The sequence below is a fragment of the Larimichthys crocea genome, chromosome XXIII, assembly GCF_000972845.2.
Source record: "Larimichthys crocea isolate SSNF chromosome XXIII, L_crocea_2.0, whole genome shotgun sequence".
Classification (NCBI taxonomy): Eukaryota; Metazoa; Chordata; class Actinopteri; family Sciaenidae; genus Larimichthys; species Larimichthys crocea.
Window position 1 is genome coordinate 16,664,574 of NC_040033.1, and position 24,458 is coordinate 16,689,031.

General features: G+C 40.2%; 2 protein-coding genes across 4 annotated transcripts; both read left to right on the forward strand.

The window, feature by feature from the left end:
- Positions 1-5,088: 5,088 nt before the first annotated feature.
- Positions 5,089-12,477, forward strand: LOC113744505 (copine-3-like). Its single transcript, XM_027274386.1, has 16 exons — positions 5,089-5,467; positions 6,201-6,371; positions 6,474-6,653; positions 6,746-6,820; positions 7,543-7,614; positions 7,740-7,817; positions 7,898-7,987; positions 8,601-8,699; positions 8,794-8,877; positions 9,010-9,069; positions 9,313-9,446; positions 9,849-9,903; positions 10,381-10,432; positions 10,517-10,650; positions 10,771-11,004; positions 11,202-12,477. Exons 2-16 carry the CDS (start codon positions 6,225-6,227, stop codon positions 11,310-11,312), a joined length of 1,605 nt encoding a protein of 534 aa, XP_027130187.1. The 5' UTR covers positions 5,089-5,467; positions 6,201-6,224; the 3' UTR covers positions 11,313-12,477.
- A 502-nt stretch (positions 12,478-12,979) lies between these two features.
- On the forward strand, positions 12,980-23,671 carry LOC104924703 (copine-3-like). 3 transcript variants are annotated; one of them, XM_027274226.1, is made up of 17 exons: positions 12,980-13,102; positions 14,126-14,334; positions 14,635-14,814; positions 14,932-15,006; positions 15,116-15,187; positions 16,390-16,470; positions 16,610-16,699; positions 18,768-18,866; positions 19,003-19,089; positions 19,345-19,404; positions 19,577-19,710; positions 20,346-20,400; positions 20,519-20,570; positions 20,922-21,055; positions 21,195-21,431; positions 21,536-21,650; positions 22,146-22,283. In XM_027274226.1, exons 2-16 carry the CDS (start codon positions 14,170-14,172, stop codon positions 21,644-21,646), a joined length of 1,632 nt encoding a protein of 543 aa, XP_027130027.1. In that variant the 5' UTR covers positions 12,980-13,102; positions 14,126-14,169; the 3' UTR covers positions 21,647-21,650; positions 22,146-22,283. The 3 variants fall into 3 exon arrangements, with proteins under 3 accessions (XP_027130027.1, XP_027130025.1, XP_027130026.1); XM_027274224.1 differs by lacking the exon at positions 21,536-21,650 and having other exon boundaries at positions 22,146-23,671; XM_027274225.1 differs by lacking the exon at positions 21,536-21,650 and having other exon boundaries at positions 12,996-13,116; positions 22,146-23,671.
- Positions 23,672-24,458: the final 787 nt, after the last annotated feature.

Consider the following 24,458-nt stretch of genomic DNA (forward strand, 5'->3'; position numbering starts at 1 on the left):
ATATGCACAGTGCAAACAGAAAAAAGCCAGAATGAGGAAATATACTGACGAGTGCCACACTCCTGTAGTGTAGACTGGCGAGGTCCCGTGGAGGTAATTTCAGCAGGGTGTTTTGCTTTGAGGTGATTTGTTAAAGTCGTGTTACTGGCTCGCCTGGCCCAGCTGACGTCGGGACAGTGGGCTAAATGACACTGGGAACAAGAGACTGCAAACAGAGCTGTCATAACAGAGATGTGTGTGGCTTCAAACGCTGTGACTAAAATTGTGCTCGAGGCATTTGAAAATCACCTCGCACAAACAAGAGCAAGTCTAGACTACTGTAGCCTAGAAATGATCTGTGAGGAGAGAGTCCAGAAGTACCTGGGGACCTCCATCACTGACGCTTTGCGAGCGTGACTGGCAGACCAGTGTCCAGAACAAGTGCAACGAAAACTGTCGGACCTGGTGAGCGAAGAAATTATTGAGAGGTCAAACACCGCCAACGGTAAGCCGCATAGCAGGGAGTCAAAAACCACCGGCAAGCTGCAGATCATTGTCAAACACGTGTTCAGCATGCTTAAAAACTGCAAAGCAAAGAGTGTCATGTGGTCCACGACACGTGTGTGATTCATCACCAGAGTCCACGATCCGTCAGCTGAGCGCACAAGTCCGCAGAGCAGGGAGAGTCCTCGGAGCATAACCCCATCTCTTCTGTTTGGACACAGAAGACCGTCGTTCAGTAGGAAGCTTCATTGACACAACCACCGAAGCGGTAAAGGGAGATCCTATTGGAAAAATGAGTGACCCTGAGGTAAAATTTAAACGCTGAACCATTGGTCAGAAAGAACATCTGCAGATTGTCAACAGCATTAAAAGGAGGATGCAGATGAAGCCAGCGTGTGAAATTGCTCAGTACATTTGGAGCAACAGGGAAGACTTGACTGAATAAGGATGGTACAACCGATACCAGAGGCCCAGCCAGCACCTAAACTGCGAACGTCGTGCAAATAAGATAAAAACCTTTTTTGACCCGCAAATTTGCCAAGGAGGCTATTGCCAGCTTGATAGTGAAGCTGAGTACAAGACTTAGCTCCAAGAAGGCACCACTGGATGTCCTAATTCGCAGCAGCACAAAGTGGTGTGAGGAAATGATCCCAGAAAACACAGATGAGTGTACCTTCGAAGCCATGGCCATCTGCATCAACAACGGCCAACATGAAGAGCATTCTGTGAGAGCTGGGGCACATCATATTTGAACACCTTCAACGTGCCCTTGGAGGCAGCAAGGTCACTCTGGTCATGATCCAAATGGAGGTAAAGAAATTCATGACCATGTTGAGGAAGTGGCTCAACCGGCAGACACAGAAGCTGACCAAAAAAACAAACCGAGTGGACGAAGTCTAAAGAGGATTCGGGAAAGTCTGGATCTGCCGAGCCCACAGAGGACACTGTGACACCTGTGGAATCAGCAGAAACCTTCCCCCACTGCTGAGTCTGGTGTCAGTAATGATAGACATATGTACACACCCACCTATACATCAGCTAAGACCACCATCCATAACGGATGAGCCAGGTATGTAGACATATGTACCATACCTGTACCGAGTTCAGAGCACCGTCCATAACTGATAAACCTGGTGTCGGCGATGAACGGAAGTCTGTCACACACCTGTGCGTGATAGATCTCCATCCATCACTGAGGAAGATGATGATTACACACCCATGTTTGGTCCGTAACACCCAGAGTCACTATGTGCCAGCTGTCAGTGGCCGCACCCAACCAACTGCAGACATGTACAAAGAGTGGATGGTGACGGCGGTGGTACGCCAGTGCCTGAAGAATGTAAGACAAGAGACCAACAAGGAAATAAGGATCGCTTCAGCCCTGATAGACATGATGCCCACATTCCCTGTAGACTTCCAGCCAACAGGAAATGAGATAAAGCAGACAGCCAGGGCGTGGCACAAGACTTTGTGCGCAATCATGGGCAGCAAAGGCGTGGGGCGCGTGCCTGTTGAGAGAGGACTACAATTTTACGAATATCGATTGAGACTCTGGAAAAGACAGCTGATGAAGCCCAAAAAGACCAGCGTCAAGAGCCTTCATCTCACTTTTCCACACAGTGAGCAAGCCATTCCAACGCTGCCAATGCAGCATGTGTGCTAAAAAATGTTGCAAGTTCCGCCTTCAACACGTTGGCTCTTGCAACTGTGAGGTCATGTGTTGTGCCGTGGTTTTCTCCGAGTGCTTCGGTTTCTCCACTTTTAAATCATAAAAAAAAAAAACATAAAAGTAACATCAAAATAACATCTTCCCAGCGATGAGATCAGGGTTTCAGTTCTGGGACCTGACTGGTTGCTGTTGAGTTCACGGTGTTTGCTGTGGTTTCCTCCTGAGTGCTTCGGTTTCTCCACTTTAAATCATAAAAAAAAAAATAAAATAACATCAAAATAACATCTCCCAGCGATGAGATCAGGGTTTAGTTCTGGACCTGACCTGGTTGCTGTTGAGTTCACGGTGTTGCTGTGGTTTCCTCCGAGTGCTTCGGTTTCTCCCACTTTTGAATTATTCATTCAAAAAAAAAAAACACCCCCCCCCCAAAAAAAAAAAAAAATTAAATTTAAAAATACAAAAAAAAATTTTTCTGCTTTCAAATGTTCTTTTCTCAGTATTTGTAGCACAGTGTAGCTGTGTAAGTCAGGGTGAAGTTCGGCTGATTAAAAGAACAATCTGTATTTGAAAATAACGTCCTGATTTCTGGTTTTTCAACATAAATTGAATATATTTGGGTTTTGCCTGTCGCTCAAACCAAAACATTGTGTCCTGGATTTTGGGAACTTGTGATGGACATTTACATAATTATTCTTATTTTAAAGAATAAATGAAATATATAATAATAATTTTAAAAAATGGTTTTGTAGTAGTGCTGCAAAACAAAATGAAAAAAAAAAAAATCAAAAAAAACTAAACTGAAAAAACTTGGGTGAATGAACTAAAACTGAAATAAGTTCATTAGAGACAAACAGACATTATTCAACAACAGATAACTTGTTTTTATGAGATACATTTGTATTTAACTGTGCTGTGTTCAACCTGGACATGACACAGGTCTTCTGGTCCTACAGGTCCACACAGGGGCCTCAGTGTTCAACACTGTGGCAGCTCTAACTCAGGGTTCATTTCCAGGCATGTTGTGCTAAAGGACTGCACATGTGCTCGCTGTGTCGGCCTGGTTTACTCCCCACTGTGTTGGTTTTCTCTCTCTCGGATTTGAAACAACAGAAAATAGAAATGAATTGATTTAGTGTTTTCTCAATAATCAGGAGCAGTGACACACAATCCACAGCAAACACTACAACAGTAGTTACCAGAAATACGACCAGCAGGTGGTCGCACTGGGTCAGAGAAATGTGAATATGTTGGCAGCTCCACAACAAACAAACAAACACAGATCAGATAATTAATGCAATTAACGTCATTTTAACTGCATCATTATAATAATGCTCTTATTTATTTGTTATTGTGGTTAACTAGAAAATTTTCTAAAGAAATTTTGGACGCTCTGGAACAACATTATTATTATACACTGCTCAGCAAATTCAGTAGAAGTATAGCAGTAGTATTTTACTGTTGTTGTTGTTAAAGAGGGTCTAATTTTAACTGCTTATAACTTTGGGGTGGGTTAATCTAGAACAATGCCTTTTTTATTTTACTAAACTAAACTAATATTTGTGAAATCTTAATGATAAAAGCATCTACAGGTGTGAAATAATATAGCAAAATATTTCCCTCGGGAAATGTAGTACAAAGAAGCATAACATGGAAACTGAACTACATGCATTAGTTGAGTAAATATTTACTTTCCACCCCTGCATTTACTAAATAAATGTACAATTCTCTCAATTAAAATATTTGTACAAGTAACAGTTATTTGAAGTAAAAGCACAAGGTATAGGGAAGAAAGTGTACTTGCAAAAGTAAAGGAAGTCATATGCAGAATACCCATGTCATGTATTACTTGTGGATAATTATTGTTAATACAAAAAACACTTCAGCTGCTTCTATTCTTTGGCTGCACTGAGCCGGGTTACATATTAAACGCACAATTAATTCGACAGCCCTAATATATATATATATATATATATATATAATATATATATATATATATATATATATATATATATATGTGTGTGGTGGTGTGTGTGTGGTTGTGTACTATGTATGTATATATGTACACGTTAGTGCTCTTTATTCAGAAAACCCTCATGTCACATCTACATTTCAGGATCTGGTTATTATAGACACAGATTAAATGTTATAATATAAATGTGGATAATATATTGTTAATACAAAAAACACTTCCGCTGCTTCCTATTCTTTGGCTGCACTGAGCTCGGGTTACCATATTAACACACACAATTAATTCGACAGCCCTAATATATATATATATATATATATATATATAATATATATATATATATTATATATATATATATATATATTATATGTGTGTGTTGTGGTGTGTGTGTGTGTGTGTGGGTGTACTATATGTATGTATATGTACACGTTAGTGCTCTTTATTCAGAAAACCCTCATGTCACATCTACATTTCAGGATCTGGTTATTATAGACACAGATTAAATGTTATCAATAAAATCTCAATATTTCAATATTTATCATCACAGTAACAGTGTTACACACATTAGTAGCTGTAAACACTCAGCATTAGAAAAATACATACGTTGGTTTGGTGCTTACATAAGGAGTAAACATTTATAATCATCACTTTAAAAGTTACACACGTTGTTTTTGGTGCCTGTTTGTTTCCCAGATATATTAGTGTGTGTGTGAATGGGTGTATAAGAGACATTAACTTAAAGAACTTTGTAGAAAGGCGCTTTATGAAGTTCAGTCCATTTCCTTGTATTAGTTTACGGGCAGATCTGCCACATCCAACATGGCGGCGCCGTTTACGTACGATTCAGCGCTCAATGCGGCGTCTATGTATATATGTCTATGTATATATGTCTATGTATATATGTCTATGTATATATGTCTATGGGGGTAGCAGTCACTGGACCCTCATTAAGCCACGACAGCGTCTCAAACTGTTGACGACATGTCTTTCTTGAATGCACCCCGTAAAGGTCTGTCCCCTTACGTATTCCAGTCGATAGGAAACAACAAAAACTCGCGAGAGTTCCGCATATACTTTATAACACTCGTTAGTGTGCCGTGCAATGTCTCCACAACGTGTTTAACTGTAGTGCAAAAGTGTCAGACGCGCATAGACAGCTGGTCTAATGTGACTAATAAGTGGAGAAAACCCGAGTTGAACAAGTCGAGCTGACCGTTAGCTGGTCGGTGCTGCCCGTCAGCTCCTCCCCCGGGCCGCTCAGCTGTTGTTGTCAGATAAACGTTACACATCCATGAACGACCAGAGGCTGGAAAAGTGTTAAAAAGTCTTATCTTCCAACAAGTGAGCAGGTAAATGAATCCGAGGGAGCTTTCGTGTGGTTTAAAGGGAGACACTGTGTTTGTTTGAGTGTGTGTAGAGTTGTTTTTGTGCGCTGGGCATCGCCACACCCACCTAACGGTGCGTGAACTTCATCAGCGCTAAGCTAAAGCTGACGCTGAATTATAACTGTGAGAAAAAAACACAGCGACCTAAGACAATCTCAGTCCAAGCTCTGTTTGCTTCATTACTTTATTATTGTTACACGTTTTTAAATTATGGCTGCCTGTGTGACATCCAGTGGTGGAGGAAGTATTGAGTATTTAAGTGTTTAGTGTTTAGGTGGGTTTGTTTTCGACCCACATTGGGTCCGTTTGGTGTGTTTCTTGGACAGGGTTACATGTGAGCACAAAAAACTCCGAGGAACTCTCCTTTAAACAATTTAAAATATTTGTATTGTCTTGATATGACTTCTTCTAAGTCTTGTTTGTGGTGTCAAACCGATGTCATGGAGCAAAAGGCCGTTTTATATCGGTATTCCTCCAACACTTGGACATGGAGGGTCGTGGCCTTAGGAGGGTGGAGACATAAACATCTCCAGCAGGTGGCGTCGTTTGGCCTAACTGCAACACAGTGACTGCATTGAGGCCGCTGTCATAAGCCGCAGGCATATGTGGGAAATGATTAAGAGCAGTACTTCAGTAAATATCCACAGTCACACCCACCTCTGACTGTATTTGTGAACTCTCCGTGCTGTCTGTTTAGATCATCTTAGTACAACACGCTGCCATGGCCTCAGCACCAGGGGCCACTCATTTGGCCAGCAAAGTGGAGCTGACCATCTCCTGTGAAAACCTCATGGACATGGACGTCTTCTCCAAGTCGGACCCTCTGTGTGCCCTGTACATCAACACGTCGGGCACCAACTGGTACGAGGTCTGTATGAGAGAGCTTTACACCAAACACAAATGTATGATGAGTCATGTGACGTTATCTTAGATCATCATGTATGTTGTCGTTTGTTTTTTTGTGAATCAGTTTGGGCGCACGGAGATGATCCTGAACTGCCTCAATCCAAAGTTTTCCAAGAAGTTTGTCATCGACTACTATTTCGAGATGGTGCAGAGGCTGAAGTTTTGCGTGTACGATATCGACAATGACACCTATGACCTGGGTGATGATGATTTTCTTGGGGAACTTGAATGTACCCTGGGCCAGGTGAGCTTCTTTTTGTACAGTATTGAAAGAAAACTTTGGTTGTTTCTCCGTCTTTTCATTGTTCTTTGACACCTGCCAGTGTTTGTGTCCAGATCGTTTCCAACAGGCAGATGACTCGACCTTTGTTACTGAAGAACAAGAGACCTGCAGGTCATGGGACCATCACAGTGAGTCACGGTCTCATCTCTAAATGATATTGTTGTGACTAACAGAAAGAAACTTGATTAGTCACTAATGCTGGTTTGAGAATTGTTCTTCACTCAGTTTCTGCAAAACAAAATAATGTGCAAAGGTTTCTTTTGTTTCGGGTGAGGTTCCCATTTATTGCAAAAATAGAGAAATGACAACAAAACATCACCATGTAGGTTGTTGGTGACTGGAACTTAACATAAAACTGCTTTTCAGCTGGATGCCGGTAAGAACTGGAGTGCTCTCCACCACCAACTGATTTCAATACTATTATATACACCTGGTGGTTACCAATTAGACAGAAACAAAAAATACTACAACCTAGTGGTCAAACAAAACATACACACACATATGGCTCCTACAGATATATAGAAGTAATAAGCCATCCCTCTGGGTAAAACAAGTACACAGGGTTTTATGAGGTTAATTGTTCAGAGTACTGTATGTACCAGGATGTTTATTTAAGGAAATCACCCTGAGGTATTAACCAGATAGTCATAGAATAGCACTATCCTGCTAAAATTAGGCATACTGCATCTGGTATAATATATTTTAAGAGGTCACATCTGGGTTGGAAAACATGAGCATTCTTTGTGTTGTTTGTTCATTTACAGAGTTTCTTGGTTTAAAAGCACAGAATGACCCAAACCTTGAAGGTTAAAGTGCGTTTTGATTTCTTTCTTTCTTCTGGTTTTATTAGATCTACGCTGAAGAAATAACAGACACCAGAGTGGCAAACTTTGAGGTGTCAGCCCGCAGACTGGACAAAAAGGTACTGACGGTCATTTGAAGTAGTTCAGTCTAACATTTGGGTTCTTTATTATTTCAACTTCCTTTTTGGAGTTACTTCAAATATCTTGACGCATTGCAAATTATGAATTGGATGTGGTTGTTTAGTATTTCTGGTGGTCCGACCCTTTCCTGGAATTCTACAAGCAAACAGAAACCGGATGGCAACTCGCTCACAGGACAGAGGTATGCATGCGCATATATACCAACAGCTCATCCCTCTGCCTGCATAGAGTTATTGACTTCATCATAACCTGTTTGTGTAGGTGGTAAAAAACAACCTAAACCCAATATGGAGACCCTTCCGCATCTCATTGCGATCTCTCTGTGGAGGAGATGTGGAGAAACCTATAAAGGTAATCTTTTTTTATCTGACCATTTTACATCTTTATCTCAGACTTCCCGTTAAATACTTCCTGCTAAATGCAGCCTATTAACAACCAGTCCCCTCCTCACCCCTTGAAGAATGCCCTGAGGTGTGAAAACTGTAGATTCTTTGCTGCTTTTCACCTTGATTGACCATGCTACTTACATACTAATGATACATTTTTTAATTCCATTTTCTTTTCATCTTACAATGCTCCCAAACTTAAAGCAAGGGGGTGCTTGCAACCCAGCTGGATAAGCGATGTGTGTATGTATGCACGTTTGTGACGTCACCATGTAAAGGTGTGCATTTTTGTTCTGTTCTTTATACTCAGTTGAGTTTGACTCTCATTGTTTACGCTACATTTACGTTGATAAGAGAGTGAAATCTGACTGTATAACTGATCATTCATGCATGTCAGTCACAGTTAGACTGGTATTATATCAATGATCTGACCTTTTAATTATGTTCATATCTCAGAGAAACTCCTTTAAACATTTTTAGACAAACATAACTTAGCACTTACTTACTAACACTGCTTTTTATTTAACATGGAAATATTTTTGTTACCCACTACAGGAAGTCTCTCTGTTTGTCTTTAGGTCGACTGTTATGACTATCATGTCAACGGCTCCCATGATCTCATCGGGAGCTTTAAAGCCACACTTGCGGAGATGCAATTGGGAACACACGTTTCCCCGGTGAGACTTTACACATCTGTGCATCTTTGTTTTAAGCCCTACAATAAAAGTTCTTTTTTATTTTCAGTTGGCATTAACATGTTCTGACCCGCAGGTTGAATTTGAGTGCATTAATCCAAAAAAGTCAAAGAAGAAAAACTATAAAAACTCTGGGGTCATCTGCATCAAGCACTGCCAGGTAAGGGTTTTGAAATGATGACATTTAAGACATATTTTCTCTTAGGATTGGTCAATTTTTTTCATTATTTTTAATCTACTTGAGTCATACAAATGTTTGCACTCTCTGTTTACATAATGTTTACTCTCTCAGCTGGTGAAGGAGTATACCTTCCTGGATTATATCATGGGGGGCTGTCAAATCAACTTCACTGTGAGTGAACACAAGATGCTATTACTTTAATATTTTTATGTTCACATTTTTAAATGAGAAAATCAAACATGTCTGTATCAGTAAAACAAATTCTTATAGTATATATTTTTTAACAGTCCTAAAATTACTTCCAGCTAACGTGCAGAAGCTCTGTATATACTGTGTTACATGTCTCTCGTTTGCATGTGATTACTGAGCAGCTTCCTGTATCTTCATCTTTTTGCTCTCTCTGACCCGGGCCAGATTGCCATTGACTTCACAGGCTCTAACGGGGATCCGAGGACTCCCCAGTCCCTCCACTATATCAACCCTGAAGGCTATAATGAGTACCTGAGCGCCATCTGGGCCGTGGGTAATGTCATCCAGGACTATGACAGGTAAACTCAAACTCCAGTTAACAGAGATAATGTCGGAATCTGACTGATTTGATTCACTTGCAACAGTGTTTGGCTTCATCCTCTCACAGCCCTATTCGGTTTTTATTAGTTGTCATTTTAAATTTTTTAGAATCTTTTATGTTAGGAGTTTTGGGGTAATTAGTAGCTGAGATGCCACTGTTAAAGCCATTTGGCTCTTGTTATTGTTGTTGTCATTGTATGTATCTTTTCTTTTGTGCACTATATACTTTAACATCTAGACACCTTGAACATATAATGTACTGTCTACCACCATGCTGAGAAATTCAATAGCACTGAGCAGACTCTAGAGGATTTAGTTTCACAGCATTAATCTACTGACTGTACCTTGTTTCTTCATTTTTTGTTTGTTTTTTTATGTAGTAATAAGATGTTTCCTGTCTTTGGGTTTGGAGCCCAGGTCCCTCCCAAATGGCAGGTATGAAAAGAAGTCTAGAAAACCTTTCAAATACCAAATTGTTTCTAGACAGGTAAAGTCGCCTCCTGTAGATGAACAAACTGTACTTTCACATCATTATCATTAACCTCTTCAAGCTGTTTAAATTCCTGTCATTTGCAGTAAATCAAAGATACTTGACTTAATTGTGATGTCTCAAAGTGGTGACACTCAGTCATGATGATTAGAATAATTCCTGCACTGCACAAGATATTGATGAGTGATTTGATTCATATATTTTGTCACTTGCCTATTATATCTTTGTGATTTGAGCAGTAGGTGAGATGAGATGGTTTCTGACGCGATAAACGTTGAACAACACAAAAACAGTGTGACAAATTGACAGTGTTTTTCTGGCTTTTTTAAATTCTGATGCTTTTTAACTCATTGAAGAAGTTGGTCTAAAATGGTCATGCACCATGTTTTACATATTTATCAATCCATGAATCATGCCTGCAGGTTTCCCACGAGTTTCCAATCAATTTCAATCCAACAAGTCCATTCTGTGCAGGTGAGTCAAACCTTGTCTGTCACAAAACCTTGTCTGGCTCTTAAAACTTTAGTAATGCTGCATTGGTGCTGCCTTATATTGCAGGCATAGAGGGTGTGGTGCAGGCCTACCAGCAGTGTCTACCTCAGCTGAAGCTCTGGGGTCCTACCAACTTCTCTCCAGTCATCAACCATGCAGCCTGTTTCGCCAGACAAGCTCTCCGACAGAATGTGGCCTCAGTAAGTAGCCAAATTTAAGTTCAGAGTAGGAATGAGATCATATTTTAAAACCATATTGAGGCAAACTTTTCATACTTTATATCTGACTTTGTCCAATCTGTTTTCTCTTTCGATCTGCAGCAGTACTATGTGCTGCTCATCATTACAGACGGAGTGATCACAGACATGGACCAGACACGCACTGCTATTGTAGAGGCCTCTCGTCTCCCCATGTCGATCATCATAGTGGGTGTTGGCGGGGCGGACTTCACTGCGATGGAATTCCTCGACAGTGATGACAAATTGTTGAGTTCGCCCCGCGGTGATGTTGCCTCACGAGACATCGTCCAGTTTGTGCCCTTCAGAGAGTTCCAAGTAAGCAGCAGCCGCCCGTACCTCTAAGCTGCCGTCACAGAGTTGGCATATCAGAGAATAGTAACACGCGTTTAAGTTGGAAGTAAATGTAACGTATGTAAAATAATTTCAGTATTCAGTTTGATGTTATTCTATGTCAGTCAGGGTCCCAAACATGGCTAAGAAGTGCTCTTATTCTTGTAACATTGTCATTGCAGGGAAACAGTGTGGCCCTCGCACAGAGCGTCCTGGCGGAGCTTCCCGATCAGGTGTCTTCCTTCTTCAACTCTTACAAGCTGAAACCCCCTATTGTTTCTAGTCCGTCTTAGAAAGGTGGGTTAAGTGAACCCAGATACCTCACGTTTACTGCTCATCTGCTTCTCCTGAACCCTCTTTATGCAGTTACTCTACGGAACGACACAAATCAATGCCAGGAAATGGATGTGGATTAAACAAAAATGAACCTCAACTCTGTGACCGGTGTTTTCAGTAAGGGTTTAAATTTGCCTTGATTTTAAAGTTCATGAAAGAAGAGTCATTGTGACCAAAAGACACGATAGCCTGTATGGTGCATGATAATACCAAACAATCATAATAAATACAATCAGAATGACACTTGTTATGTTGCTACGGCTTTGTTGAATGTCATAATTCCTTGTATATTTCTTTGTTGTATAAATGTTTTTTTCTGTGTTTTCCCTGTACTACCTTTTCTCTGCTGGTTCTTTACACAATCTCTCTGCTAGAGACGAGTTTTGTATCATAATGTGAGAGTCATCTGAGAAAGCAGTGGGCTCATGCAGTGTGTGTGTGGTGTATTTTTGGTCTGTTCAATCATTGAGCTGGGAAAGGCTCGTGGTAAGGCGACTGATTGTGTCAGCACCACCACCATCACACTGATGTGTCACTGTTCTTTCAGCCCTGGTTGCCTCTGTACATGAGTGTAAAGTTTAATTCATGCATAAGATGATGTGATTTTGAGTGTGATGTTAATTTACTACTAAGTTTGAGCTTCACCCGGATACTGCGTTTTTTTTGAAGGAATGTGTGCAAGTTATTATATATATACAGTTATTGTGACATGCAAGATCTTGACTACTATGCTGCCAAAGCCTGAACTAAGACAGAGACGTTTCTTCTTCTGTGACTACTTCTCTGATGAAGGGAACACTATGCCAACTGGTAGACATAAGTCACACCACTGTCCAATAAGCTATATTCATGTTTGTGTGCAATGTTCTATGTATGTTAACAAAATATATTAGACTCTGTATTAACAATATAACACTTGTACAATCATGGAATACGTATCTGTAGTCTTGGCCTCAAATTGGATGCAGAAACAAAGTAACACGCTCCCAGTTTCACCTTTAGAACAGGCCAATGCAAGACCTCATTGAAACTGGCTGAATTTATGATCAATCACAAGATTCTTTATATAAAATATGTTCTACCCACTATTCATTTACATTAATAAACACATTTACGACATGATTTTTGAAGCAGTTTGGTGTGAATGTGTTTTAGTAACTGCCAAACCTTGGAGGAAACTGCATATTCAGACAGCTAAACAAACACTGGTGTGAGGTAAGTATGTCAACAGGTTGTTCTCCTAAGTCATACCCACCTATTAAGTTAAACTTTAAATTTGCTGTGCCAAGGTACAAGTTGAATTGCTCATGCGGACAGAAATAAAGCAACAAAGATAACAATAAAAAAAAAACCCTTCTTGATTTCACCTTTGGAACAGGTGATTGTCCATCCACAGCACCAATCACACTTCTCCACTTCATATTAGTGGATGTGTGGGATATTTAAGCCCTTTTTGTCTGACTATCACATCTTTGACCAAACTATTGGTACGTCCAGTTTGAGCTGAAAAGGTATGCATAAATCTGAAATGATATGAATTGATATGTCATTATTTATTTGACCATATACCGTTTAAATATACAAAGTGATGACTGCATAGCTCCTCTCCGGCAGGCGTGTTAACGGGTGTCCCCCTGACTCGAAACGAGCACACCAGGCACCGCCCACCGCAGTAGCTGCCTGCTCAGCTCCTCACTATCACTGTTTGAAAGATTGACACAGCTAGCTAGCTGACCAACTTAACAAGGTAGGAAACACAAAGTAAGGATTGCTTTTGCTATGTTTTGGACTTAGAGGCTTTTATTTTAGTTTAACTATGTGACTTTCTTGTACTGTTCTTCGTATCATGTGACGTTAACTGAGCTAGCCGGTGTTTCGGTTTAACGAGTGACCGTGTTAACTGGCGACCGTTAGCCGAGCGTTTGTGGTTGTCGTAGTTACGGCAGCTTTTGAAAAGACACTCCTCGCAAACGTCTCTTTTTTTGTTTCTTTTGTCATTAACGTTGCAATGTAAAAATAAATAAAAACGTCCTTGGTTATATTATTATCTTATCTGACACATACGTATTATCTTCTTGTTCCCAGCTGTAGTAACTACGACAACCACGGATCCAGGCGCCAGTTAACATGGTCGCTCGTTAAACCGAAACACTGGAACGAAAATAGGCGTTAACTTAATCAAGATAACGTCAACTAAATTAGTAATTACTTCTTTTTTTACACATTTAACTTGACAGACGATGTACTGTTAACGTCTGTAGCTAACGGTAACGTTTTGTACGCATCATCGGTACGTTACTTTAGTATTCACTGCATTACTTGTTACGTCAACCACGTTACGATAATGTCCAGTGGTCTTATGATAATACGTGTTGGTTTTAGTGGCATGTATCCAGCACAGGCTTCAGCTAACCGTGCACTGGAGAGGCACACTCAGACTCGGGAAGTCCCGTAAACCCCCACAAACACTGTAACGTCATGGCACCAGGCTTGCGTGGATGATTATGTATATATATGAAACTAAAGGGGTGTGAAATGGATAATGTGCTATCCAAATCCCGTAAGATCTCATTAATAACACGTCATCTATTTACATATTCATAACACGACACATTGAGGACGTTTGGCGTGAGTTACTTTTTGGAAAGCTCCGTGGAAACTGCCCAATAAAAGCAAAACTGGACAAATAAACAACACTGGCGTCTGGAATGCATATGGCTTGGCTGACTGTGGCTCTGGGTGTGGTGTAATATCCTTCTCGTTTTCGTAGGGGCAGTTCGCGTGGGTGTGGGTGTGTGAGTCCTCCAGGCTGTGATGGCAGAAGCTGGAGCCCCCGGGTCCGGGTCCAGGGCCATGGACTGTGTGACCAAAGTGGCCTTGAACATCTCATGTGATAATCTGCTGGATATGGATGCATTCTCCAAGTCCGATCCTCTCTGTGTGCTTCTCACGAACACCTCAGGGCCCCACTGGTGTGAGGTAAGTGCTTCTACTGACTTATAAACAGCTATTAAGTGTGTCAAGTCATGTATTGTACTCACAGTAGTCAACATGGACTGGTTCAATACGTTTTCACGTACTGAAGAGCTGATTTTGTTTTGGCATATAAATAGTAGAAGATCCAGTACAGTAAATCGTAACACAGTATTTCCAGTATTGGGAGACGGTTGTGAAGTGAGATACAGTACTTCTTCAGCTGTATTTGTTGAACTGTCATTACCTGCTCTGAATCAAAAGTACAAAAACGGTCCTTGACTCTGGAACATTTCTCTGTGTTAGATTGGTCGGACAGAGAAAATCGATAACTGCCTTAACCCCACGTTTTCCAAGTCCTTTGTCATCGACTACTACTTCGAGATGGTGCAGAAGCTGAGGTTTGAAGTGTATGACATCGACAGCGAGACATGCAGCCTGCAAGATGCTGACTTCCTGGGAGAACTGGAGTGTACCTTAGGACAGGTTAGCCCTATTTGCTTACCATGAAAAGTCTTTTACTATCGCAAATGCTTTTTTATCAAGCATATGAGTGGCATTTTCCAGTCATAGCTAAGATAACTGTCTTTGTTTTCTGTGCAGATTGTGTCCTCGAGGAAGTTCACAAGACCTCTTGTCATGAAGGACAAGAGACCTGCAGGGAAAGGAAGCATTACGGTGAATTACTTTCATTCAGATTCGTAGCGACATTTGGACTGTTACGGATATTTGATTCTATTTACACTTCTGGGATATTTTTAACACAATGCTGTCTCGTCTTTCATAGATATGCGCCGAGGAAAGAACAGATAACAGGGTGGTGGAATTTGAAGTTGCGGCTCGAAAACTGGATAAAAAGGTAACGATTACTACTGAACATTTGAAATATGTTTAGGAGTTCAGAAATATTCAAATATTGTAGATAATCCTGGAGTTAAAAATTCAGAAATTATTACACTTAGATTAGAGACCTTTGGAGTTTGTTGACAGTGAAGGCAACATTAGGCAAGCTAGAAAAAGGGCTCAGTTATCTGCTGCTTTTCAGTAACACATGTATAAAAAACCATTCTGCTAACCTTCAACTACTCGATACATCACGGTGAATGAAAGATTGCAAAGAGATGTTAATGGCTGCAACATCCCGTTTTTCAGATTGTTGTTTCTTATTCGTTTCTCTTATTCAGTCATTTTATAACTGATGTTTTGAGAGTACATTTGTCATTGTAGTATATTGTATTGTGTATAGATAGAATTACATATGTTACTGGGAAAATGGCTGGGGGCAGTGTTACAGATAACAGTTTTAGCTGTGGGTTGGGAGGGGGAGACCTATCAGTGGGTTGCCTTGTAGTCCGACGCGAGGTGCAAGTAATTACTTACTTACTTACCTTAACTTGACCGGTGCAAAGTTAGTCCTGCAGTCAGATGTGAGGGAACCTCCAGTCTTCAGAGGAGATGGATCTGACAAGAACACAGTCTGTGAATGGGAAGAGTTAATGGAAGTGTATTTCCCAGAAAGAACAGCACTCTGAGATGGTTTCTAAATTAATGGGTGAGGCTAATGACATCTGAAGAGGAATTGTGTGATACGGAACCAGAGGAAAGACTTTGTGCAAGTGATCCATTGGACTCTTTAGTGGAGGACGGTTCAGCAGACAGAACCAGTGTATGGATAAACAGAGGACCAGAGGACACATGGAGTCAGGAGACTCTGAGTGAAGGGCTGTTGGACCAGACAAGTGAGGAAGCTGCAGAGCTGGACTATGAAGAGCAGTCTGTAGATGATATGAGTGTGTAATGTATATTGAAGTGACCAGATGTTTGTATGGTGTAAAATGCATCATATTCTAGGGAGGGGCTAAGACTTGGTCACCCTGGGTTTCCTCTAAGCCTTTAGTAGACAGCTTATGAAGCTGATGACAGAACTTACAGTGTTTACTGTAAACCCTGGTTAGGTTTTCACACTCATTGTTACCTAAACATTAAGCAGTAGTTATAGTAGTAGTAGTAGTACGTCATGTATTTGATTTATCTTTATCTCATTTTCTTGTGTATCCCCAGGATTTCTTTGGGAAGTCCGACCCTTTCCTGGAGTTCTACAAGCAGACAGAAACTGGATGGCAGCTCGCTCACAGGACAGAGGTACAGATATACTCGCTGTGTTTCATGCTACCTGGTCCAAGGATTGTTGGACAGTGCATGGGCAAGGAAAGTCATAATTAGAATGTGTGAAGTTCATGCGGCTAATACACAAGTTCTTTTTAACTGTGCTGTTATGCAGGTGGTGAAAAACACTCTAAACCCAACATGGAGACCATTCCGAATCCCGCTGCAGTCACTCTGTGGAGGTGACGTGGAGAAATCTATAAAGGTACAAGCACACTCTCACACTGAAGGCATTGTGACACACGACACAGCAGCCCTGTCTGTTTTCCTGTGTGCTGTACATGCAGGTGTTGTGCCAGAAACACAGGCATACACTGGGATGTGTAGTTCACTTGAAAATAATTTATTTCAACACAGTGAAAATATTTAAATTTATCGTCAGGGCTGCATATCTACAGTTTTCATAGGTTTCCATAGCCACCCACCAACATCCAAGAACCAGAGTAGTTGCAGTGCATTCTATCATGTTACTACGTTACTACAACATTAACCTGAAATAATTCTCAGCTGAATAAACTGAACCACAACACCAAAAATAACTAACAAATTTTTTTTAAATAAATAACCCTAATAACATTTCATAACATAAACAATCTGTAAAACCATTAATCATCTGGATACACAGGGATACTGCTGGTTGGAAATTTGGAATGTCAAAGAATTAAAAAAAATATTGTTCCACCTCTTGTAGTTTTTGTCTCTTTTCAGAGATTTATGTAAAATCCCTCCTTTGTCTTCCTGGCTTCAGCGGTGTTATCAGATGTGTGGATCCATTTAAAATAGTGACTGGGACTCTCAGATGATAGAAAATGATAGAAATGGGATCAAAGAGTAGACCAAATTGGGTGTCGATTAACTCAATTGGTAGCGCGTCTGCCCCATGTACAAAGGCTCAGTCCTTGGCGTAGAGGCCCAGAGTTTGAATCTGACCTGCGGCCCTTTGCTGCATGTCGTTCCCCATCCCTCTATCCCCACATTCCTGTAACTCTTCAGCTGTCTCTATCCAATAAACTTGAAAAAGACCAACCCCCCCCCCTTGTTTCAAACATTAATCATGATAGGTGTTTTTTCAGCCTAGCTGCAGTGGAAATGAAACTCTTAACAAGCATCAACAACCACAAACAATTATTTTAATCAATGATTTTCATTCATTTAGTTAAACTGCAGAAAGACTGTATGAAGGCCACACTCGGAACCTGTTTATATCCAACGGTCTGATGATAATCTTTGTACAAATGAGGAAATGTTTGTTAGCATTAGTTTATGTATGCTGTTTTGTTTCCACCCTCTAACCCCGTAAACCGCACACTTGTCAGGAACAGATGCTTTCCAGTCAACAGTGCAAGTGAGTCTACTGTCCTCACCGTGAGTGTGTGTCTCATGAAGGATGCGGTGTCTTTGACAGGACAGACCAAAGTCCTACACGCATCTCTAGCTGTCTTAAAGGAATGTGCAAAACATTTGAGGAGGACATTGGTCAACTTACCTGTTAAATGATAAGAGCATAGTGAGCACAGTCATCCTGTGTCCCTGTTTGTTAATATTTTGAGGAGGCTGTGGGGCAGTAGGATTAATTCCAAAGACACTGAACAAGAACTTCAAGTGTCTAATAACTCATTTATAAGTTAAGATCTGCAGATAAGTCTGATATGTTTTTTTGTCCAGTTAATAAACAAAATGCATTGTACATGTTTATATAAGATATGAAGCTAATGTGTGATAGGAAATAAAATATAGTAGATCACAATACACCTGGCACCATCAGGTGTTTAAATGTAATCATATTTTACTTTGAATTGATTTCTTTGTCAATGCTAGTGGCTTATTATTTTATCATATTGATTATTTACATTATTTATCAACAGGGAAGTTAACCAATGGGACCCAAAAGGTAGATGTTTTCCATTAAGATGGATCCCTTTTTCTTTTTTGTTTTCTTAGCGATTCAACTTGTAGACTGACTGTAGCATCTCAGTTTGTCTAGTCTGTAATGGCTTCATGCTGTGTCTAGAACTGTTTCTCCTGTAATGGGACCCATTTTCCATTCCTATTAGAACTGTGTGTGTGTGTGTGTGTGTGTGTGTGTGTGTGTGTGTGTGTATGTGCGCTAAATTTTCAATATCAGGGTGTTATCTTACATTTGAAGCTTCACCTGCTGAGCATGTTTTTGTCTCATCTGCTTTGATTTTTACACACCGCTTATAGCTTATCAGTTAAGTATGTAGTCATTTTTTACTCACTCACTCTTTCTCTTAACTGTCTGTGTTTCCCAGGTGGATTGTGTTGACTACAACAGCAGTGGATCTCACGACTTTATTGGATCCTTTCAGACCACACTCGTCCAAATACAGGAGGGTTCTAAAACATATGCGGTGAGCCGTGTGTGTGTATGTGTGTGTTTATCAGTTCTGACATTTAACTCGAGCATAAAAGTGAAGGGCAGGTGATGAAACGTATTTATACATCTATATTCCTGACACTTGTGTGTTGTGTTTGTGCTCCTCTCAGGCCGAGTTTGAATGCATCAATAGTCGGAAGAAACAGAAGAAGAAAGGATACAAAAACTCTGGTGTTATCATTATAAAAAAGTGCAAGGTACTGCGCTTTTATGTTCTTTTTTCATTCCGCACTAACACGTGAAGTCAGTTACAGGATGGAGAGATGTTCAGATGACTTAAACAGGACAAAACATACCGAAAACGTGTACAGAATGTTTTATCTTGCTACATGTGAAAACTTTAGGATAGTAAAGGTAAATGCACAAACATGACTACAGTGCAGCACGTCAGCATGTATGTTCTTCTATTCATTTTTTGATTTAGATTTTCTGTCTTCAATGTTTATCTTTAGACAGTGAAGGATTATTCATTTCTGGATTTCATAATGGGCGGCTGTCAGATTAACTTCACTGTGAGTACTCCGATTCTTCTTCACAACTAAAACAACATCCGTTTACATTTCATGTTTATTTTTCTATTCTAGTGTGCACTGAGGACATAATGTGTTCAGGAAACATTTATTCTGATGTTGTCAAAGCATTATCTAATTTGATACTCTGCATTCATCTATCTCCCCGGTTCAGATTGCTATTGATTTCACCGGCTCCAACGGGGATCCCAGGACCCCGAGGTCCCTCCATTACATCAACCCTCAGGGCTACAATGAATACCTGGCAGCTATCTGGGCTGTGGGTAGTGTCATCCAGGACTATGACAGGTAAATAGAAGTATTGTGTTGGTCAACAAAGTAAAGGAAATATCCACTATGGTTCATGAAAGCGTTGTGATGTGTAACTTGAGGGGTCAGAAGACTAGAAGAGCTCTTTATGAAAACAGTCCAATAACTAATTAAACCATCATCTCTAAGCAACAACAATCAGTTTAATAACTTAGGAAACACTGTCCAGTTTTAATCAGACCACATCAGTCTGAAGAATGATTTTCCTCATGGTGCTACTGTACTAGGGCAGAAAAACAAAAAACAATTTAGGAACCAATAATCTAATATTAATTCCAACTACATGGCTGCATACTTTCCATTAATAATCTTTGCAGAGTGCGGGCTAATAGAAGTCCTAACTCAGTGTCCTAACTGACATGTGTACTGTTTGAATTTCAAATAATGTTAAATGGTGAAATCATTGTAAAAAATGTGACAATACATTTACTGTGAGAAGCAGGGGTAAGCATTCAGACCTTGCATCTCTCTTTCTAAATATCATCTAACCTAAATGTCATCTTTGAATGAAGCTGTAAGGAGTTGCCATCACTTCAACACACAGATGAAGCCAACGGTGTTCTGTCTTTCATGTGAAAAGGCCTCTTGTCTAATCCTGTTGTTCCTTCCTGTAGTGACAAGATGTTCCCTGCTTTTGGATTTGGAGCCCAAATCCCTCCTACAATGCAGGTGATCTTTAGTGTTTTTTTAAGACGTTACCTCCTCTAATACATGAAAAAGCTCTTCTTTATATTACTCAGGCTGTCTCAGATAAGTTGGATCAACATTAATAGTTTTGTGTTTGCAGGTCAGCCACGAGTTTCCCATCAACTTCAACCCATCAAACCCGTTTTGTGCAGGTAATATTAGACTAAGGCTGATGTGAATTCACATTGTGTGTGTTTAGTGAGACAGAGCATGACGTGTTTAGTTTAATGTTAGATGAAAGTCACAGCTGGAGTTTGTCTGATTAGAATTTTCCGATCTACAGAACAGCCACTGTACTGTAATGTACTTCTGCCCTTCATGGCTTCAGTTTGACATAGGATGACATGAGATTGATTTTGTGTTTCCACAGGAAACTAATGCAACAACTAGGACAGAAACAATTAATTTAATGAATTGATTTGCCACTCAGCAGAAAAAATTCCAATCCTGCTGATAAGACTTAATTCTGTTCACGTGTGTGTGTGTGTTTTTGTGTTTTTTAGGTATAGAGGGTGTGGTCCAAGCCTACCAGCAGTGTCTGCCACAGGTGAAGCTTTACGGCCCCACAAACTTTTCCCCAATCATCAACCACGTTGCCCATTTTGGCAGGCAAGCCATTCAACAGCAGACTGCCTCTGTGAGTTGCTGAAAATCTCAAATTTACCAAAATAGTGTAATTGTTGTCTGTAAATATTGGTCGTTGTGGTAGAGGCAAACAAGGACAACTGAATCACAGTGTGTTCTGTGTGTTGTTCTTTCCTCCACTTCTTTCACAGCAATACTACGTTCTCCTCATCATCACTGACGGAGTGATCACAGACATGGACGAGACTCGCAGTGCCATCGTCAACGCCTCCCGTCTGCCCATGTCTATCATCATTGTCGGAGTAGGCGGGGCAGATTTCACTGCCATGGAGTTCCTGGATGGAGACGACGGGACTTTTTACTCTGCTACAGGCGAGGCCGCCATGCGGGACATCGTGCAGTTTGTGCCCTTCCGGCAGTTCCAACATGTAAGCTGTACCACAAAGCAAAGTCTTTGGAGGCATGCACTCATCTGAGCTTGTTTATAATACTTTCTTAATGCACACGTAAATGTCTGCACATCTTATTTCAGGCAAGCACTGCAGCCCTTGCCCAAAGTGTACTGGCAGAGTTGCCTGACCAAGTGGCCTCCTTCTTCAATTTATTTCACCTGAAGCCCCCCAACGAACCCAGTCCTTCCTAGAAATGTAGGAGTACCTCGTGGCTGACCCCATTCCCCTCCTTCTTCCCACCACTTGGGAAGCTGCATTTCAATGTTATTTCAAAAGCACACTTTTTTTCTGTTACTCCTGAAACGTCTGTATTGAGCAACTCTGAGTCAGACATGACTAGCAGCGTAGCACAATGTTGACGTTCCGCTTCAAGCCCAGACAAATGCATGTGCTGCGTCATTTAGTGGGACGAGCGAGTGTTTTGCAATGTGTATGCCTATGTCAGCTTTAAGAGTTCCTCACTCTGTGTATCAGCAGTGTGCTGCTCAAATGCAACAAACCCCAGGAAACACCCATGCACTAATCACAATTACATATTGATCAAACCCATGTAATAACCTCTCTAACCCCCTGCTTCTCTTATTTGCTTGCTGCACTTAGTTCCCCTGCTGTCTCCTTCTACATCTTGTGTACACATATATATATGTGTGTGTGTGTGTCACTCTCACCTTGTCTACTTCTTCTCTTTAGGGTCCCCAGGAAATGCTTGCTCAGAGTGTCTTGGCAGAAGTCCCAGGCCAGGTGACGGGCTTCTTTAATACCATGGGTTTGAGGCCACCCCAAGGTGACACACCTCCCACTGACATCTCAGCATCTGCACCCCCCCAGTGATATATGATGAGGATCAGCCTTTTTTTGTCAGTAGACGAAATCTCAATGCTCAGACACTTATTTTTATCTGAATTTTTGGAGCCAAGTCTGCTTTACTTTTCTCGCTATGGTGTAATAATACATATTCTTCCACGGCCATATTAGCATGCCACGTCCAGTCATGTTATGATTTGTAAATCGTAGCCAAAACCATAGTACAGTTTTGTTAACATGTAGTTCGATCATTTAACGTTTACATCTGACGTTATGTGACTCAAGTGCCAGGACTGCTAAGAATTCACGTACTTTCTTTTTATTGATCTGCACGGTTGAATAGAAACCAGTGTGACTTCACACAAGGTCTTTGTTTTTTGTGGAAACATCGAGGCAGCTAATAACATGTCGTGCTTCATGTAAGTTCCACCAGTATGAGCAAACTACAATGAACACTTGTTTGTGGGTGTTCACACCTTTATGTTGCCTTAAGAAATCAGTACATTTCCACTGAAACTCCGAACAAAGTTATGGCTGTACCAAATCCTGTGCAGTCATGTTTACATAACGGATCCATGGATGAATATGTTTGTTTAAATGAATACCTTTTGTATGCTACACTACAAAAGCTATTGCATTGTGTCCTTCTTGCTCTTTTGTACTTCAGTGTCTTTTTTTACAGTCACATCCAGATTCAATTTGACTTACTATTTGGTGCTTCTGTATGAATGTTAATCAAGGAGAATGCTAATTATCATCAATAATTGTAGTGAAGTACCTTTGTAAAAATGCACGTTTACACAGATGTAGATTAGAAGTGTATTATATCTTAGAAGGAGGTATTAAAACCTCTCATTTTACTGGCTGTTCTGAAAATGGTCTTATACATGCAAGCGTATATGTTTTATTGTTAGTTGTAAACAAAGATCACTGTGGCATTGCCTTATGTAATATACTATGCATATTTTATAGAAATATGATTTACACTGCACGCAAAAAACACTTGACACGATAACCAACTTCTACTTCAATATATGTGAAATTATTAGGACATTTGGTTATTTTTGTTTTTGTAATATGTCTGTGCTTCTGCCTCAGTGTTATAACAAAAATTTTTTACGAAGCAGAGATTTATATTGACAGCCAAATTTGTGCATTGTTAAAATGTGTGTTAGACAAAGTTAGTCTCTTTCTTGCCAAGAATGTTTAAGAAGTTTTAGTCAGACAAAACAAGTCAAATACATGACTTCATAAATAATACTGATAGGTAATTATTTTTAAATAAAAATGTTAAAAGCTTTTCCCTGAAACTCTGATCAGTTTGTAAAAAAAAAATACAAAAGCTTGTCATTTCTTTTCCTTTATGAATTATGTACCAGTTAATCAGACTAATTAAAACTAACTTTATTTAAGTTTTTTCTTGTTCACGTCTGTTTCTTTGGTCTTTGCTCAAATATAACTATCTATTCCCCCACACGACATTACTCCCTACACATTTCATCACACTGTGGGCTGCCAGCTTCACTGAAAACTGATAGTTAAATTGTGCAGCAGCTGCCTCACTGACATTTGTGATAAAGCTACACAAGTGCAGTTCATGTTAATCATCAGTATACTCTATGTAACATATATTTTTGCACTGACAGTAATGTCAGCAGTAATGTGAGGTGAAACACGGTGACAGGACAGGAGATGGGGGTGCCCTCTTTGACCTCTGTATGCAGAATATATTAAATTACATGTATAGTTTTGCACAGCAGGCCTCTAATGGCTACACACTAAAGCCCAGTCTCTAGTCAAAGTAATCAGAAAGATTTGGTGTGGTTGCTTGAAGCATCACTGTGAAGAAACAGGTATTTTTATGATTTGTCACCCCTCGTTTTAGAGGGCAGTTTTTCTCTCTCTGGTTTCCAGTAAGTCTCACTGGATAGATGTTATCTGTTCTACAATTGATGAAAAATCACATGATTTGTATTGATATAAAATCTAGAGTAATTTTCAAACAAGATCCACTCAGTGCTTCCATCTTCTGTGGTGCAGTAATGGAGAGGTCTGAATCCTTAGAACAAGCAGCCAAAGCACCTGTAAACCAGACTGATGATTAACATAATGTGAAAAAATCAGCTTGAAGAGAAAGTTCATGATAAACAAAGCAGCAGTATGTTACTGGTCTTTTCTCCCTTGTCCTGTTCTCTGTAT